The sequence below is a fragment of the Pistacia vera genome, unplaced genomic scaffold, assembly GCF_008641045.1.
Source record: "Pistacia vera cultivar Batoury unplaced genomic scaffold, PisVer_v2 Contig63, whole genome shotgun sequence".
Classification (NCBI taxonomy): domain Eukaryota; kingdom Viridiplantae; phylum Streptophyta; class Magnoliopsida; order Sapindales; family Anacardiaceae; genus Pistacia; species Pistacia vera.
Genome location: NW_022196479.1, coordinates 364,437 through 382,120, shown reverse-complemented (window position 1 = coordinate 382,120; position 17,684 = coordinate 364,437). Strand labels below are relative to the sequence as shown.

Sequence of the window (17,684 nt, the reverse complement as noted above, 5' to 3'; positions counted from 1 at the left end):
CCACCATCAAAAGACTCATTGGTCTCCTCTCTTTAAAAACCCCAACAGTTTGGACCAAATTTGCTCTCTATTCACCTTTAAATTATAAATTTGAGTAGTAAAGTGGTATTTTAAAAGTCTGTGGGTGGAAAAGTATCATTAAGCCATTATTTGGATGGGAAAAAGGTCGTTAACTCTTTATTTAAAGTACAAATCTAGCTATAAAATCTAGTGATTTGCCAATTACACCCTTAATGGAACAATGAATTATATAATCCTATTACAAAAAGTTAAATTATGCTAGACTATACAAGACACAATAGTATAAGATTCAATAGTATGGTTTGACAGTCTAATTAAAGCGTGCTAGATGGTACTAGATTTGGTACTATAGTGCATTCTGACTATTTTTGTTTTTGTTATTTTTCATGAAGCGTCGTTAGGTTAAGTTATGTGATTTTATGGCTAAATTTGTTCTTTAAACAAAACCTTGACATTTTGGGAATCAAAACTAGTGATGATGGTTACATATGGGAATATTTGAATTTTTTATGAAGATTAATTTTTATGGAAAATAATTAATTTTTTTCTATAATGATTTAAAAGGGAGTAAAAGTAAATATATCAATAAACAATGCTAGTCAAATTATAAATCAAATGGATAAATACTAATAGTAAGTGACATGTTTGTTAATTAGGGGTATTTTGGTATTCTTATCTTTTATGTCAAATATAACAAATTTGAGCAGTTAAGTGACGTGTTTCAAACTAAACCACAAATGTAGTAGGTTACCTCAAGATGGTTCGAATCTAAGAAGTTAATAAAGAGAGTAAACTTTTTTTACCGCTAGATCAACTCCATGGGGTTAAGTAACACTTTTATTGATATTTAGATTTTGTGGTCCTTTTTGTTTAAAAAAAGGTGGTCCGAAATTGAAAATATCCCTATTCAATTAAGGATGTAATTGATTTTTTTTTTATTTAATTGAATACTGTCAATACCCACAGATTTGTACTTTAAAAAACTTGGATTTTGAAGATTTGATAACCTAATCGCTAATATAGATAGAAATTGAAACAAATAATAAAATTCATAAAAATGGTTAATATAATATTTGAATATTTGAGTGTCATAATCACATGCACTCAGCGAGGCCTTAAATTTAAATGAAGGGGCGTTGTCATCCATTTTCTTTATATTTTCCAGGGTATGAATGCATATATAAACATATCTTACAGATCAACTTTTGGAACTTGTAGTTTTCAGAGAATCAATTCTGATTTCCTGGAACTTGAATATAAACTACACCTTTTGTATATAAACTGACGCAACTGAGGATATTGTTATCCCATTGAACTAATCAGAAATTAGGCAAGGACATTTGTTTTTGTGGCTTTGGGGGAGAGAGACGAGAAAATGGGTGATCTTGAAACAAAAAATTTGGCAGAATCCCATGCCATGGTTGGTGGATATGGAGCTCAAAGCTATGCTAAAAATTCTTCCTACCAGGTAATTCTTATATATGCATGGTAACACAAACCCTGCATATGTTTACGTTATTAATATTTGATTATATACTTACATCTTAACTTATTTCAACTAAATTGTTGATTTCTTTATATCGTAGCTTTATTTATTTTCGCTTGGTAGCTAAATATACATTACTCAACTATTTTCTCCATAAAACACATTAAAATTGGTCCTTACCTATACATAGAGTAAACGACTTTTTCCCACCAAAGGTTTGCCTTAATAGTGACACTTTTCCACCCAAAAAGTTTCAAAATACCACTTTTTCACCCAACGTTTATATTCCGTTAATACCTAAAATATATTTTACTTTCTCAATCGGCGTTCGGCTAGTTACTGGGAGCCAAGGTAAAAGAGTTTATATAGAGCGGAGGTCGGTGGATCGAGTGGTGGTGACCAATTGAATATTCTCCGTCGAAATCAGTCAGAAATCAGCTAAGAATATGAAACTCTAGCTTTGTTATGGTCAACAATCAACAAAAAGCAGGTGTCAGAATGAGAGAGGTTTTGTAGAGAAAAGATCGGAGGTTCAAATGGTAGTGACGGAGATAATTTTTGCTGTCAAAATCAGTTTTGTGTAGTAACTGAACATTAACTTTGGGTGAGAAAGTGATATTTCTAAATTTTTTTGTTGAGAAAGTGTCATTAAAGCAAACCTTGGGTGAGAAAAAGTCATTTACTCCCTATATGTATACATAATTAAATTTCAGCATATATCTCATCAGTGCATGAAAGTTGAGCTGACGAAAAGATTATTCAATATAGCTTGTTAATTAAATAGGTTATTAACACTTATTTATAGTTAATAATTAATTATGTGTGTTAAATTTGCGATAACAGATATTATAGTTAATTAATTAATTTTGTTAGGTTTGTTAAGACTAATTAAGCTGATGTCATGTTAAAAATTGCGTGGTCAAACTGACCAAAAGATCCTTCAATCAATTTTTTTTTTAAATTAATTAATCATTATAAATAACTAATTTATTAACAACTAAAACCTATATTTTTAATTTCATTTAAAGGATCATTAAATATCTTCAGTAACTTTTATTATTTTGTGAGGCATAGGGTACATTTATCTAATCAATTTTTGACAAATGAGTTTATGGTATTCAGAGGGCAGTGGTGAATGCTGCAAAGGAAATGGTAAAAGACGCCATAGCTGATAAGCTTGACTTCAAAACCCTGGAATTTGATGCTTCCAACACGTTTAAAATCGCGGATTTGGGATGCTCCACTGGCTCTAACACCTTCATTGCCGTGCAAAACATTTTAGAATCTGTAGAGCAAAATTACCTTAACGAGCATCAAAACCCGTCAACTCTAGAATTCCAAGTCTTCTTTAATGATCACTACGATAATGACTTCAACACTCTCTTTAAAACCCTTCCTCCCTCCCGAAAATACTTTGCCACTGGTGTTCCAGGTTCTTTTTATAGCCACTTGTTTCCCAAGTCCACTCTTCATTTTGTATATTCCTCCTATGCATTGCACTGGCTCTCTAAGGTTCCAGAAGAAATTGTGGACAGTAAATCTCCTGCATGGAATAAAGGCAGTATTCAGTGTACAGGATTTGTGAAAGAGGTCGCCGAGGCGTATGCAGCGCAGTTCAAAAACGACATGGAGTGTTTTCTGAATGCTAGAGCTGAAGAACTTGTGGGCGGCGGGTTGATGGTGATTGTAATATCTACTTTACCAAATGGGATCCCTATGTCTAACACTGCTGAGGGTAAAATTTATGATTTGCTGGGATCTTGCCTTATTGACTTGGTCAAGATGGTAAGGATTTATATTATTTAGGAGAAGCTTTACTGCTCATATTTTTTTTTTCTTGGAAATAGTACTGAAGTATTATTTTTTAATGCAGGGATTGATTAGTGAAGAAAAAGTGGACTCCTTTAACTTCCCTTTATACTATCCAACCTGTGAGGAGTTGGAGGAGATTATACATAGAAATGGATTATTCAGCACTGAGAGAATGAAAGTATTCGCTCCCATTGTGCCAGGAGAAATGACATTCTCTGCTGAACGTTCTACCTCTCAGATTAGAGCGGTCTTTGAGGGACTCATGAAGGAGCATTTCGGGGGTGAGTTTATAGACCAGATATTCAACAATTTCACCGCAAAGCAGCTTGAGGAGACTTTCTTAAAATCTGGTGTTTTAAAAAACCATAACAAGATTGATCTATTCATAGCTCTCAAGCGCATTATGAACTGATTATTAGATCAACCATATATGCTCAAGAATGAGAATTTTATATGCCCAAGTATCTGAATTTCATATGGGACGATTCAATTCTTAATTTGTTTCAATACTATTTTGCCATCTTTAGTTCTTTACTATTTAACATTCAGTATTTATATTGTATTGGATATCTCCAACAAAATAATTTATATAGAACAGCCTTATCATCTCATGTGATTGACATGGTATGAGTATGACCATCCAATACAAATAGAGTTAGTTTTCATAATCACCGATCATGGTGGTAGTTATTAATGGATCATATATGATAATTAATGATCAATCATATTAATAGATGGATGAAAGAGAAAATTTGATATATATGTGACAACCAGTAATTCTAAGGTAATTCTAGATCCACAACCTTCTTTCACAACCTTCAACGTAACAGTTCGTAATTGGTCAACTCATAAATAGACTGACGGATTCATAGTAAGGAGGGAAGACCCATTTGCGAGCTAACAGACTCCAAGCTGTCACATCGGGGATTGTAAAATTAAGTTGTGGACATAGTATTACTCATGTGGAAACGTATGCCATTACTTGATTAGATGTAACTTGTAAGTATTTGTCTATTTCAAAATTGTTAAATTCAATGAAAAATTTTAAGGGCAGGTGATTTTGCATTATTACCCATACCTAATGGGGTTCTACTAAATCTGGCCAAACCTTGGGGGTTTCAAATTATCCCTTTAATTATTTATAGTATTTCATAATAAATCTTCTTGTAATTTCCTGCAATTTCATTTTTAAAATTTTCAGATAATTATCTAATTATTTTAAATATGTTTATCTACTGGAATAGAACATCATAAATATTTTATATAAACCACTATAAACTGTGTTGCCCTTAACAACAAAGAAGGGAATTGTTTATTTAAAGATTTATTTATTTTTTTAAATCTTTAGTTTGAAAACTAAAATAAGTCATTTTAGACTATGAGTTCTATTTTTTATCTTATGTTTATTTGTTTAATTAAATCATTCGAATCATGAGAAGAAAAAGGCTAAAAACAAATATTGTTATTTTATTTAATTATTTGTTTTATTTTTCCTTAAACTTTTAATCAAATTAAGATCTATATATTTACACAAATAAAAAAATAAAAAAGCCTAAATTTCAAAAAACGACATGCTAGACTATACAGTTTAGATCAGACGACACATGGTTACATGATTTAAATGATCTTATGTTAAATGATTTACCGTAACATTAAAAGTATATGATAGAGTAAACAACATATTCCCACATGAGGTTTAGCGAAATCCCAAGTTAATACCCCTGGTTGCATTTATTTCAGATTTCTACCGCTAAACTAACACTGTTAGTGATTGTCAAAGGTGGTCGGAAACGGTGAGTGAGGTCAGAAAGTGAAGGTATGGTTTTGTAAAAGAAGTTGTGAGGAGTCCAACAATGGTCTCAGAAGTGATTTTGAACTTCAGAATCGACCAAAAAAGCAAAAAATCATTGCTTGGACGTTGCTAACGTCAACCATTTTTGCTAACATGAGCCCATCTTCTGTCAAAGAAAGTGTTGTCATACTTTAGCGTGCTAACGTACGTCACATTACAATGAAAAGTTGAGTATCTATTAAAATAAAGGAAATAACTTTAAGGGTGAAAATTGGAATAAATAAAATCAAAGGTATTAACTTAGAATTTTGCTAAACCTTGGGTGAAAATGTATCATTTTCTCTATATGGTGTAGATCGGACGACGCTAGGTTACATGATTTAAATTTTAAATGACATTATTATTTGGAGGTATAAATATAATGAGTTGAGAATCCCAAATTTAGGTATTTGTATAAGTTGACTATTTTTTTTTTTTTTTTTCAGTAATACTAGGTTTACATCACCTTCTCACATCATGACGTGATAGATGACATGGCAGTGCCACATCAACAAAATGCCACGTCATTTCCTCCCAAATTCAAAAAAACCCAAAATTTCAATTCTCAATTTATCTAAAACAAACCCCAAATCAATCTCAATTTCCCCAAAATACAAACACTAAAATCTCATCCAAAATTTCAGCTCTCAATTTACCTAAAACAAACCCAAATCGAATCTCAGTTTCTCCAAAATACAAAAAATAAAATCTCTCTCCAATTTTCCTTTCAAGATTAGCGAACCTGATTCTTTTCGATGCTCACCACCATTTCCTTCTCTTTGTTTCCTCCAATTGCGTCCCCAACGAGCGCCGCACCTGTATGTGATTATTTCCCGCTTGTTGGGTTCCAAAACGTCGCATCTGTAAGGGTAGGCATTGTTTATATGATTTTAAGACCGAGTGTGTACCTTCTTAGGGGAATTAGAACGTTTAACCATTAGTGAAGAAGGTAGGGACTCAATAAAGAAAAGAAATCAATGTCAACATGAACTTTGGCACAGTAGCCAAAGGCTTTAGCTCTTGTAGCTTTATCAGTCTAAAAGGGAATTCCAATACCTTGAGATAATGACTTTAATTTTATTAAAGTTTTTCCCTTTTCCTTGCGTAAATTTGGTCAAAGTTTTTGGCTTTTCTAGTGAAAATAATTGATTTTTGATATGTGGGTATGCAGAACGGAAGTTAAAGGTTTGTTTTCTTCACTGTGATGCAAGGATTCAAACTTTGTCAGCCTACCCAAAACTGAAGTTCAGCTACTCTCCCCTAAGGTATTCTTAAGACCAATTGTATCATTTTAGCTGTTGACTATTATCTGGCATTAAGAGTAACTTTCCTCTTAGTGTAGTGTAACCATAACTCATCTCTCCGACGTGATCCCTGTAGCATCTCTCGGCTTATCCAAATTCCATTCATTTTCACAGGTTACTATTTTTTAAAGCTTAAGTTGTTTATCCTTTTGTTTTGCTCTTCGAAAATAGTTTAAAATGAAAGGTATTAGTTTTGGCATTCATAGTTTAAAATAAAAGAGTTGGGCAATGGATTGGGCATCTATTTTTGTTGTAAAATGAGATTTTATGCTGTATATGAAAAAAAATAAATGGGCAATGTGTTGGAAGGGAAGAGTGAATCATGACAATATAAAGATAATGTGTTTTTAGAGATTACGTGTTTTGGAATTTTGGTTTAATTTGCATGACAATTAAAAGGATAACAACAAAATAAAATGAACTTAAATAATTATCATAAGTGCACTATTGTTTTTAATGTAGCCCCTTTTTTTTTTTTTTTTTTTTTTGTTCTTGGTTGTAGCTCAAAAACCAATTGGTTGAAATTGTTGTTGACATGCTTTAATATAGGTTTTATTGTTTACAATAAAAGTTTTTGTATGTGTAGACTTCTTAATTAAGCACGCCACCGCTCCCAATCACAACCGTTTTACACATCCAGTGTCCCTTGCAACACGACCAATTCAAACCGCACCACTATCGCAAACACCCAGCGTTTGCCCACCACCACTTTAAAGATGGAGGAGTGTATTGTTTCTAGCTTTTCTTTTTTGTGTCTGGAATTTTATAAATTTAGTGTTAATTCTATCATGGTGGTCCAAGAAATTACTTGGTTGTGGTTGTTGCTTGTGTTGGGTTGGCTGGGGGGTTCGTTTGGGTGTTGGGCAGGAAAGGGTACAAGTAGGTGGATGGGTTGAGGGCTGCTATGAGTTGGGATAATCCTTTTTGGGAGGTTGGCTTTTTTTTTTTTCTGCTGCAGTGGGTGATGTGTCCCATGGCTGTTGGCAGTAGCTTGGTTTGGCCTGTTTCCCTTCACTTTTCGTGAGCTACTATTGAAGTTTTTAGTGGCTGGATTGGGTTTTTGCTTGCTACAACTGCTTGTTTTGTTTGTCTGGTTTTTTTTTTTTTTTTTTAAGATCTGGCTTCGTTGAAGTCTTGTGCTTAGGCTTCCTTGTTTGTTGTTTTGTATGCATTATTGTTGATCATGTCTGTTGACATATTAAGTGTTTAATTTGGACTTTTGCTTCAGTTTGCTTGACAATTAAAAGGATAACAAGAAAATGGAATGATACTGATTCTGATCAAAACAGCAAGTTCATTGGAGGAGAGTACTGATACTGATCAAAACAACCAGCTCATCACTTTATTTTCTTGCTACTGTAATGTATGTTGTGTACAAGTTTTTATAATTAATGTTGTAATGTATGTTGTGTACAAGTTTTTATAACGCAACATTGAGGTTCTATTTCATTATTGGATGAATTTTTATCTTGGATGTACTTTTTATTTTAAGTTTCATGACAAAAAAATCCAGCAGGTAATTGAAGTCTTATTATGGTGGAAATAAGAGATTATGAATGCATCATTTAAAGTTTGTAACACTTGTTTTGAATCGTCTCTAACTCTCCTATGAATGATCACTTACTGTCTTGAGTTAAAAAAATCTCCATAAATTTATGACAAGTTACTAAGTGCTTTTGTTTATTGCAAATCAAACCACAAAACATAATATAGTAAGTATTACCACAATTTCATAGAATTCTTTGCATAATTTAGCTTATTTTATGCATTTAAAAGGGTCTAAAGTCGTTTCAGAATTTTCTCTATGATGCTCAAAACAAATTGCCTTTAAATATGCTTCAAAACATGGAAGAAACTCTGCTTCAAAGTTCAAACCACTCAATCAAGCAACAAAATTGAGATAAAAAGGTAAAGAATAAAGAGCGTCAATTTATTTTCAAATAAAAAAATGAATTCATTGATAAAGGTCCCTTTAATCTGTAAAGAGACAAGCTACACTTCTGAAATAAAGAAAGAATAACTAAAGTACAATCAACAAAGATGCATTTTTTATTCTCTCCTTAGTACAAGAAAACAAAAGGAAGTTTTTCGTAACATTCAAAATTCACTCCTTCAAATCATGCACTTGGAGGCTTGTACAATTTCTCAACCATCTTCCTATACTCTGAGAACAACCCTAAACAAGCAAGGGACGCCGCCTAACAAAAGAAAGTAAGGGAGCCAGAATGTACACCCTTTACACACCCCTTAAACAGCCAAAAGAAACCATTTAGGGATGGAAAACCAAAAAAGTCTTTATACAGCCAAGAGAACAACATTAGCCACAACACAAGACCCCAAAAATCATCCGGAGCAGGAGCATAAAATTGCCCATAAAACGGCAGCAAAAAATCAACTGGAGAAGTGAATCAACCATAGCCCCACGCTGCAAACCACAACAGCAACATCCAATCAACAATACAGCAGCAAGAATAGACAACCAACAACAAAAAAGCAACAAGAACAGCCCCTTACTGGTAAAAAAAAACTATAGCAGTAATGGAGAAACAGAGTCTACAACAACGCACAAAGACCCCAGCGCCAACTGCCTCAATGCAGCCCTCACCTCCTCCCACAAAGCCAACCTTCAAGCCAACCACCCTAGCACCAAAAACACCCCCCAACTGCCAATCCCTCTCACCAACCACACAAACCACACACAACCCTAAGAGATGGGTCTACAATAGCCACAACACAAGACCCCAAACCAAAAAGTCAACCCACGCACCAGAAGAGAAAAAAAAATTGAAACAAGATCCTTTCCTCCAGAAACATCTCTGCCAAATGCACCATGCAACAGACTAGAAACAAGCCCCGCACCCTTCCACTGCCCACCCACCATCCGTACCAATTGGGGAGCAACTTAAAATTTTAATCAAGTTACTTGTCTTAGTGAAAACGTAACTTTCCATTTATGGGTTGTTAATTTTCTCTTCATCAAATAGAAAATTAGAAGTTAATAAGAAAAAGGAAATTATATATCAGTGTTCTTACCGTTAAGGCCATCAGTTCAAACTGCAATCTATTCAATCAAACATATAAAAATGAACAACTAGAAAATCCCAAAAATCCTAAAGGAACTTATAGAAATAAGCAATCAAAACAACTTAAAAACCTAATTCAAGAACTCAAAGATTCACCTTTGAAAGGGATAGGTTAGTGGTGGTGGAAGATAGAGTTGTCTCAAGAACATTTGTAACCTTAGGCAAGAGTTACTTTGGGGCCTTCTAATAATATAATCATATATTAAAAAAATTATATCAAATTTATTATTCTTGCCTTTTGAGATGCAAAATCACTAGGAGAGGTGGACGATGACCGACAGGCTAACAGGGTCAGGTTTGGTGGGGGGTTTTGGAGAACAGATGTTGGAGAAGCAATGGGTGGTGAAATGGGTGATTTCCAATGCCAGGATTGATCGGAAAGGCTTGAGAAGTCGTGGCCTAAAAGGTATTGGTGGCCGGCAATTAGCGGCGTAAACAGATGAAGTATGATAGGGGTTTTGATGAGAGGCTTGAGGGGAGGAAGATGGTGGTGTCGGGGAAGGCTAATAACGTCGGGTACATGCCGAAAAAGTCAAAAATGGATGTCGCACGTGATAGAGTTAGGTTGCAAGATTCGTAAAAAATTAGCCAAATCGAGGGCTATTAAGGCTGGGAAAACACTTGGTAAATGATAAAGTAATGATTTTGGTGAGAAAATCTACTAGAATCAGCTCCAAACGGCCGGCGGCGAAAGAGGGGTGGAGATGATTTATGTGAATGTCGAATTGTGGGATTGAATTGGGGATGAGTAATTTGAGACATGTAAATGACCATTTTAGCTATTCATTTTTACAAGAAATTCAATATGTTAATTTAAGGGTGTAAATTATAATATATGAAACTAAAGGTACAAACTTGCAAATTTGTCAAACTTTGGGTGGGAATATATGTAAAAAGTTTATAATAAATTTGGGCATCTGGGTTTTTGTTTTTTTTTTTTTTTTTTTTTTTTTTTTTGCTCTTGAGCCAGGCTGAAAAAGAAATTATACACTATTTATTTTTGCATATATTTAAAAAAATTGGACCATTTTTACCCTATTTTGGGGGGCCCTAGCAGGTGCCTCACCCGCCTACCCCTGAGCCGGCCTTGGGTGGAAGATGATAGATTGGTGGCCCGAAATGTGTGGGTTTGTAAAGGATAGCCTGTGGTGGTGGAAGAGGAGTCGCAAATGACAGTGTTGAGTTCAATTTCCATTCTGGGGTTTCAACTGGATTTTGGGAGAGAAATTATTTTTTCTTAGGAAGAGGAGTTGCGCATGACAGTGGTGGAAGACTGATTGTAGGGAAATTTTGAGAGAGATTTCTAATTTAGGGTAAGAAGAGAGTTTGAGTTTTGATTTTGTTTTGAGAGAGAGATTATTTTAGGGGGAATTCAAATTTTTTCTTTTTTTAATAATTTGAAGGGAAGTGATGTGGTATTTTGTTGACGTGGTATTGTCACATCATGAGATGTGAAAAGATGGTGTAAACCTAGTATTATTATTATTATTATTTGTGTGTGTGTGTGTGTCCATTGGCCACGAGATGGGCTGTTTTTTGGAATTCTTTCTTGATAATACCCAACATCGTCATAACTGACGACGCGCCTCGCAAAACCCTCCAATCCAATCTTTCAACTTTAGCCCTTCTGTAAAATTTCTCTCTCAATTTTTTTTCTATTCAAATGGCTGGATTCCGATTGCCCCCGGAAGATTCTGAGCTTTTTCAGCCGCAGCAGCAGACCCGACCCACGCCCGATCTGGTCTCCGATGATGAGCGCTCAGTTGCGGCGGACTCCTGGTCTATAAAGAGTGAATATGGAAGCACTCTTGACGATGATCAGCGCCATGCCGACGCCGCCGAGGCACTCTCCTCCGGCAACTTCCGTGCTTCCTCTGATTACAAGTAATGCATTTCTTCACTTATTTTATATTTGGTTTACCGAGATAAACGATTTAGGTAACTATAGGGAAATGAATTAGGGTTTTTGGTTTTGTGTTTTTTTTTTTTTTCTTTTTTCCCCTTCTTTAGTGTGAAATGACCTGATGGGAATGTGAAATGTAAGTTTTGCTTATTCTATTTTCATGTTCTTTGAGTAGATAAGCTTAAATTAATGGTAAATAATGTATTTTTGAGATGAATGCTTGAGTCTGCTGAATTTTTTTTTTAAGCGGTTAAGTTGCTTAAATTCTACAATTGGAGAAGGAGCTAAACATAAAGTTTTCTAACGGAAACCTTTAATTTGGTTATTGAATTTTGATTTTAATGTGTTGTGTGTATTCAGTTCTGATAAGGAGGAGCCAGATCCAGATGGAATTACATCAATGCTAGGTCGTCAAAGTTACTGGGATGCTGCATATGCAGATGAGTTGGCAAATTTTCGTGAACATGGCCATTCTGGTGAAGTTTGGTAAGTGGTGATTTAATTATGTAGTCTAGAACTTTTCTGAAGTTATATAAGTATGCTGTACTGATTCTGTCGCCACATTTAATAATTAATAATTTGAGCCTGCTTTGAAGAGGTAAGTTACTGCAAGTAAGAACTTGTCCAAAATAATACAATCTTTATTGTGACAATCATGCATTGGGTGCCATTGGAAGTTGTTATGAAATAATACTGTCTTGTTTCTGGTCTTCAAGGGAACAGTCAAGGGTTTACTCATCATATTGGATGATACATTTGTTTGGCCTTCTCCAAGTAGAGCTTCTAGGAGTCGATCCTTTAGAATTAAAGTTTACATTACATATCTTTTTTTTTTTTTTTTTTTTTTTTTTATAATCTTGGATGTCTAACTACTGGATGCTTACTATGGCTTAAAATTTATTGATTTCTATATCTTTATTATTTAGTGACTTGTCTAAACTAATATTACACAATACCTTCAAAAGGTTATACTTCATTTTCCTGAATCTCGATAATGTTATTCTCAACCAGCATGACTAAGAGTGTTTTTGGCATCACTGAAAATGCTGTCAACTGGTCAAAAGTACTTTTTCAATTTTCTTTTTAATAATTTTTAGCTGAAATAAACTAAGTGCTTTTTGAGATTAAAAAACAAAAACATTTGAAGTGCTATTTATAGAAGCACTTGATTGGTGTTTTCCAGAAAGTACCTTCTACAAAAGCTCTTGTGAACATAATCTTAATAGTTATGGTGGCCGGAAGCATAGAACCGAAGGTTCAAGTTGATACCTTACGGAAATATATCAAGTTTTAAAATAAATCATAAAGTACATTTTTTCTGGGTTCAAGTAATTATGTATTGAATGTTGCTGAAGCTGTCATCTTCTTAAATCTTGATATAATGCATAAATTGGACATGTCACTTAGTTTTTTTGGTAACTCGAATGCTATATTGGTACGTTGCAGGAACTGCAAAAATATAAATAATGTGCTGAACTAGTTTAAGTTAAATTCTGTAAAATCAAGTTTGTACTGTAGAAGTGAGCTTTTATTGAATATTTTCACTTGTTTTTGTTTTGACAATTGGAGTATAACCACCTTCTGTATTTTAGAAATATATATATATATATATATATATATATATATATACCTTCCTTTGAACTTCTACACAGTGGATGATGACCACAAAAATATTTTATAAACTCCGGTAAAAAAGAATGGAGCTTCAAAATCTGAGAATTTTTTCTCAGTATTCATCAGTACTATGTTTTTTGTAATATCTTTGTGATTGTTTTCTCCTTTTTTATTAGGTTTGGAGCTGATGTCATGGATGTTGTTGCTTCTTGGACGAAAAGTTTGTGCATTGAAATATCTCTAGGTCGCATGCCGAATCCTGGTGATGATTTTAAGTCTGAGCCTGTCGAAGAGAGTGATAAGTACCTGTCTGGTTGGAGTATACTTGATGTTGGGACTGGCAATGGTCTGCTCCTTCAAGAACTTGCTAAGCAGGGGTACACTCTGAGATTTTGCCTATAGTTCTGGTATTATGTGCTATATTAATCTAAGAAATTTAAAATTTAATTTAGTATTTTAATTGCAAATATATCTTCATCTACATCATGTTCCTTCTTTCTTTATATGGGAACTTAATACACATATGTTGTATGGTTCAGAAGAATATGGCAGGAGTTTTAAGATATGAGATAACGAGTTATCATCTAGGATATAATTTGGTTTGTACATGGATGCATATTATCTTATGCATTGCACTAATGAAGTAAACATGAGTAAATGAATGTGTAAAGGCTTGAAATGAGGCATTTTAAAAGTTCACATATCCCTATATTTTATTTGATGCTCTGTGTATGTTTGGAGATCTGGGTAAATATAATCTGAAAATTTCCTTATGTGAGACCCAGGGGAGTTAATAAGCATCTTATGATGTTATGGAGATTTTTGAATTTAAAATAACACATTAATTGCCTCCATGGTAACTTGGGTTTGATTAATAAAATAGAATCTTTTCCACACTGGTGTGGCTGGAACCTAAAAAATTACTGTACCATTAATTTGAATTATGTTCCAATTTTTAAGAGTATTGAAACAGAAGTTGGTTATGGTTGGGGAAAGTGAGGAGGGGCTTTGATAAAGCTTTCTTTGAAAAAAGTTGCAAGATGCTGTTATGTCTTTGAAGAATTATTAGATTTAAGGTTGACTTTTTATACTGTTGACCAGAAGAATTCTTTATTGTCAATGTTATCACATCCTTATTTATGCAATTTTTTCTAGTTGTGGGTAGATTGTGACATAGAAAGCCAACTATTGTTCTTGATGGTATAATAACATAAAACTATAGAAGCCCAAACTTTAGTAGTATAGTCTTGTTTGGAATTCATACTAAAGACACCAAACCAAAGAATATGACTTTCTCTTACTTCAGTTGTTATTTGTATTTGTTTAGTGGTTTCCTTCTCCTTTCATTTGGGAGACCATGAAACAACTAAGCAACTTTTCACCACATATGTAGATTTTGGAATCCCCAGCTTCTATGTAAAACTCATTTTCTTGTAGGAGTTGGAAATTGAACATACGTTTAGTCTAAGTCTTTCCTTGCATATGTGGGGCGGTATACTATTATATTAGCAGTTAGCCCTGGGGTTCAACTCCCCTTGGGACTACATACTTGGGATATATTTTGACTAGCAAGATTGTAGGATGTGACATAGTCCTCATCTTAAAACTCAATGAATTCGTAACAAAAGGTTGGGAGAGTTTTGGTGTACAAATAAAATAAAGTAACATAGTGGTTGGTTTAAGAATCAAATGTTTGATTTGCATCAAGATGGTTAAAGGGATGGTTGAGCTCATGGACCTTTTTAAAGTTTCATGAATTGTGAAGATGACATAGAATGGCTACCATGGAAACTTCCAGTCTACAGTGGGATGATACCATTACCATGTTTCATTTAGTACAAGTAGGATATTTTTTTGGACTAAATGGTTTAGTGGCAAAAATTTTCCTGCCTTAACTTGTAACTATTAGTCTTATGGGTGTTTTGGTCATTTAATTTTTTGTTAGAACGGGCCACAATGTAGAATATAAATAGCATGGTTGGAGAGAAAGTATCCTATTAAAAATGTTAATTAAAAAAACTGAAATTCAGTCTTATTGTTGCATTTGCTGGAAATGATATTGTTCTAATTTTAAGACATCTTGTGTTCTAATATTCAGGTTCACTGATCTAACTGGAGTTGATTATAGTGAAGATGCAATCAACCTGGCTCAAAGCATTTCTAATCGTGATGGCTTTTCTAATATTAATTTCTTGGTAATGATGAAATTGATAATATTTTTGGACTTGGTTATGACCTACTTCATCTTTAATTCTGCATGAAATCATTTTACATTTGATGTATATCATGGTGATTTATTTATCTAGAAGTGATTGCCTGCCCTGTAAAATGTATAATTGTTCTGGTTTTGTGCGTACTGCTTTACAGACTTGCACTAATATTATAAGATACCCATGTACGTACATGCAGACATGCATAAACACACATTCTGTGAAAACTTGGGTTTCTTGTAAAGTTCTGATTCTTCGTTTCTTACTGCAGTAATTTTTATTAGTGAAGGTAATTTCTTCTTTCTTATTATATTTATGATTTTAAAACAAGAAAAAGAAAAACAGAGCATCTTGTTGGTGAAAAAAAATTGCTTGAGGTGACTATCCATATATTTTTCTTTCACAGTAAATATTGTCATTTCTCAGAAGATATAATAATGCTCGTGTAGTATCACAGACTAGAAGATAACTTCCTAGTAGATCTGGGTTAAGTGTAGAGAGTAATAGGATGCTGACCTTATGGGTTATATAGGACAAACTTATAATATCTGATGTTTTTCAAGTGAGTTCAGTGGTCTTAAACCTGTTGGGTGGTATTCATGAACTGTTTGAATGGGTTCAACGACTATCCATTTTCAGAAATTATAGGAACATCGGTGTTTTATTAACCTTAATTTAATAATCATATGTGCAATAGACGCTTTATTTAAATTTCAACTCTTGTTACTTTGGTTTTCAGGTTGATGATGTTCTCGAAACAAAGCTTGAGAGACAATTTAGGCTTGTCATGGATAAAGGGACTTTAGATGCCATTGGATTGCATCCTGATGGACCCCTCAAAAGGTAACAATATCATCATCTTCCACTTGGTGATGGGCAAATAACTGATTGCTAATTAGCTAACCCTCTCTGTTGTCCCAAAACTTTCAATCTTGCCGTTACTGCTATAATTCACTGAAAAGTGAAAATTATAATAATGTTTTCTTCTCTCAGGATCATGTATTGGGATTCAGTTTCTAAGTTGGTGGCTCCTGGTGGAATATTGGTAAGTACCTGAGCCGATTTCTGAATTCTATTATCTTGGTATTGTCTACTACATTTCTCACTTGTTCTGGTTATTGTGTTGGTGGTGATAGGTGATCACATCATGTAACAGTACAAAAGATGAGTTGATACAAGAAGTGCTAAATTTAAACCAAAGAAAGATTGATGTATCCCAGGAACCTGATAACTCAAAAGAACAAGAAGCAAATAGAGAGCCTCCATTTCGATATCTGAATCATGTTCGCACGTACCCAACATTCATGTTCGGTGGAGTAGAGGGATCGCGTGTTGCCACTGTGGCATTTCTTCGGAACTGAGAATCAATTAATCATTGTGTTATGGTGGGTTGTAGTTTTAGGCTTTGTTTTGTTATGGATTGAGTTGGAAGTGTGTGTGCAGAACGGGTGGAACCGTGGAAGTTAACAGTGATGTGTTTGAAAAATGATGAAATTCATTGAATCCTTTGCTATTAAGAACATGCCATTTATTTTCTTCTTTATTCTGTAACATACTGTTTTTTATTCCAGTTCTCATGCATTATATAATTTTAAGTCAACTAAATTCTAAACAAGAAAATATGTAGCAAAAAAAAATTACTTAATCATGCATCATTAGTATTTTAATTATTCTGTCAACAAGGTTTACAACATTATCTTTAGTGAAACTGTGTGCTGTTTCTGAACATAAATATTAGTTTATTTTATTTTATTTACTTCATCAATAATCATAAAAGTAAGAATAATACCCAATCAAGGTTTGGAAAATTAGTTGAGGTGTGTATAAACTGGACACTCTTGATCATGTGCAAAAAAAAAAAAAAAATTTCAAAAATTATTTATTTACATGATAGGTCACAGGAGAGTAGTGCTATCTCTAATGGAAGGCAATCTGGTTATAAATAAATAAATATGTGAGCATCATAAATTATCTCAACATTTTTTATTACAAAATAATTTTGGTTTTATTTTGCACTTGCTGAATTTTTTTTTATTTTCCTTAAGGCGTTACCAAAATGACTTATTAATAACAATTTAGAACCCAATCAAATTATTATCCCAATTTTAATATTAGGCCAAATTGCCCAATTCATGTAAGTTAACAGCTAAGTTTTGTTCAAATAACCCCACTACTTGAGACAAAATTGATGTCTTAACTTCATAATATATTATACAATTTGGAGATGAAAACAAAATTTTGGAGACTTTTTAACAAACTCATTTGGTAATAAAATAAACTTATGTTTACTGAGTCTCTTCATCTTCAAAGATAATATTTTAAAGGGCTAAGTTCGAAGAATTGAAAGACAAAGTATATGTAGATATCACTATTTTAATGTAATGTATATTCTAAGCTATTTGGGGTCAACAATTAATAAA

The 17,684-nt window shown here is 33.5% G+C and overlaps 2 protein-coding genes across 2 annotated transcripts; both read left to right on the top strand.

Moving 5' to 3' along the window:
* Positions 1–1,357: 1,357 nt before the first annotated feature.
* Positions 1,358–3,739, top strand: LOC116111188 (loganic acid O-methyltransferase-like). Its single transcript, XM_031397385.1, has 3 exons — positions 1,358–1,489; positions 2,630–3,292; positions 3,381–3,739. Exons 1-3 carry the CDS (start codon positions 1,397–1,399, stop codon positions 3,729–3,731), a joined length of 1,107 nt encoding a protein of 368 aa, XP_031253245.1. The 5' UTR covers positions 1,358–1,396; the 3' UTR covers positions 3,732–3,739.
* Positions 3,740–11,146: 7,407 nt separating this feature from the next.
* LOC116111242 (EEF1A lysine methyltransferase 2-like) lies at positions 11,147–16,795 on the top strand. Its single transcript, XM_031397438.1, has 7 exons — positions 11,147–11,421; positions 11,801–11,926; positions 13,231–13,431; positions 15,153–15,249; positions 16,004–16,107; positions 16,258–16,309; positions 16,401–16,795. The coding sequence occupies exons 1-7, from the start codon at positions 11,201–11,203 to the stop codon at positions 16,623–16,625; spliced, it is 1,026 nt and encodes a 341-aa protein (XP_031253298.1). The 5' UTR covers positions 11,147–11,200; the 3' UTR covers positions 16,626–16,795.
* Positions 16,796–17,684: the final 889 nt, after the last annotated feature.

Excerpts from the sequence above, each read along its gene's own strand:
- LOC116111188 (XM_031397385.1), top strand. The coding sequence starts at position 1,397 with ATGGGTGATCTTGAAACAAAAAATTTGGCAGAATCCCATGCCATGGTT. Across the intron at positions 1,490-2,629 it reads CTAAAAATTCTTCCTACCAG|AGGGCAGTGGTGAATGCTGC; the intron begins GTAATTCTTATA and ends TATGGTATTCAG. Across the intron at positions 3,293-3,380 it reads TTATTGACTTGGTCAAGATG|GGATTGATTAGTGAAGAAAA; the intron begins GTAAGGATTTAT and ends TTTTTAATGCAG.
- LOC116111242 (XM_031397438.1), top strand. The coding sequence starts at position 11,201 with ATGGCTGGATTCCGATTGCCCCCGGAAGATTCTGAGCTTTTTCAGCCG. Across the intron at positions 13,432-15,152 it reads CAAGAACTTGCTAAGCAGGG|GTTCACTGATCTAACTGGAG; the intron begins GTACACTCTGAG and ends TCTAATATTCAG. Across the intron at positions 16,310-16,400 it reads TGGCTCCTGGTGGAATATTG|GTGATCACATCATGTAACAG; the intron begins GTAAGTACCTGA and ends TGGTGGTGATAG.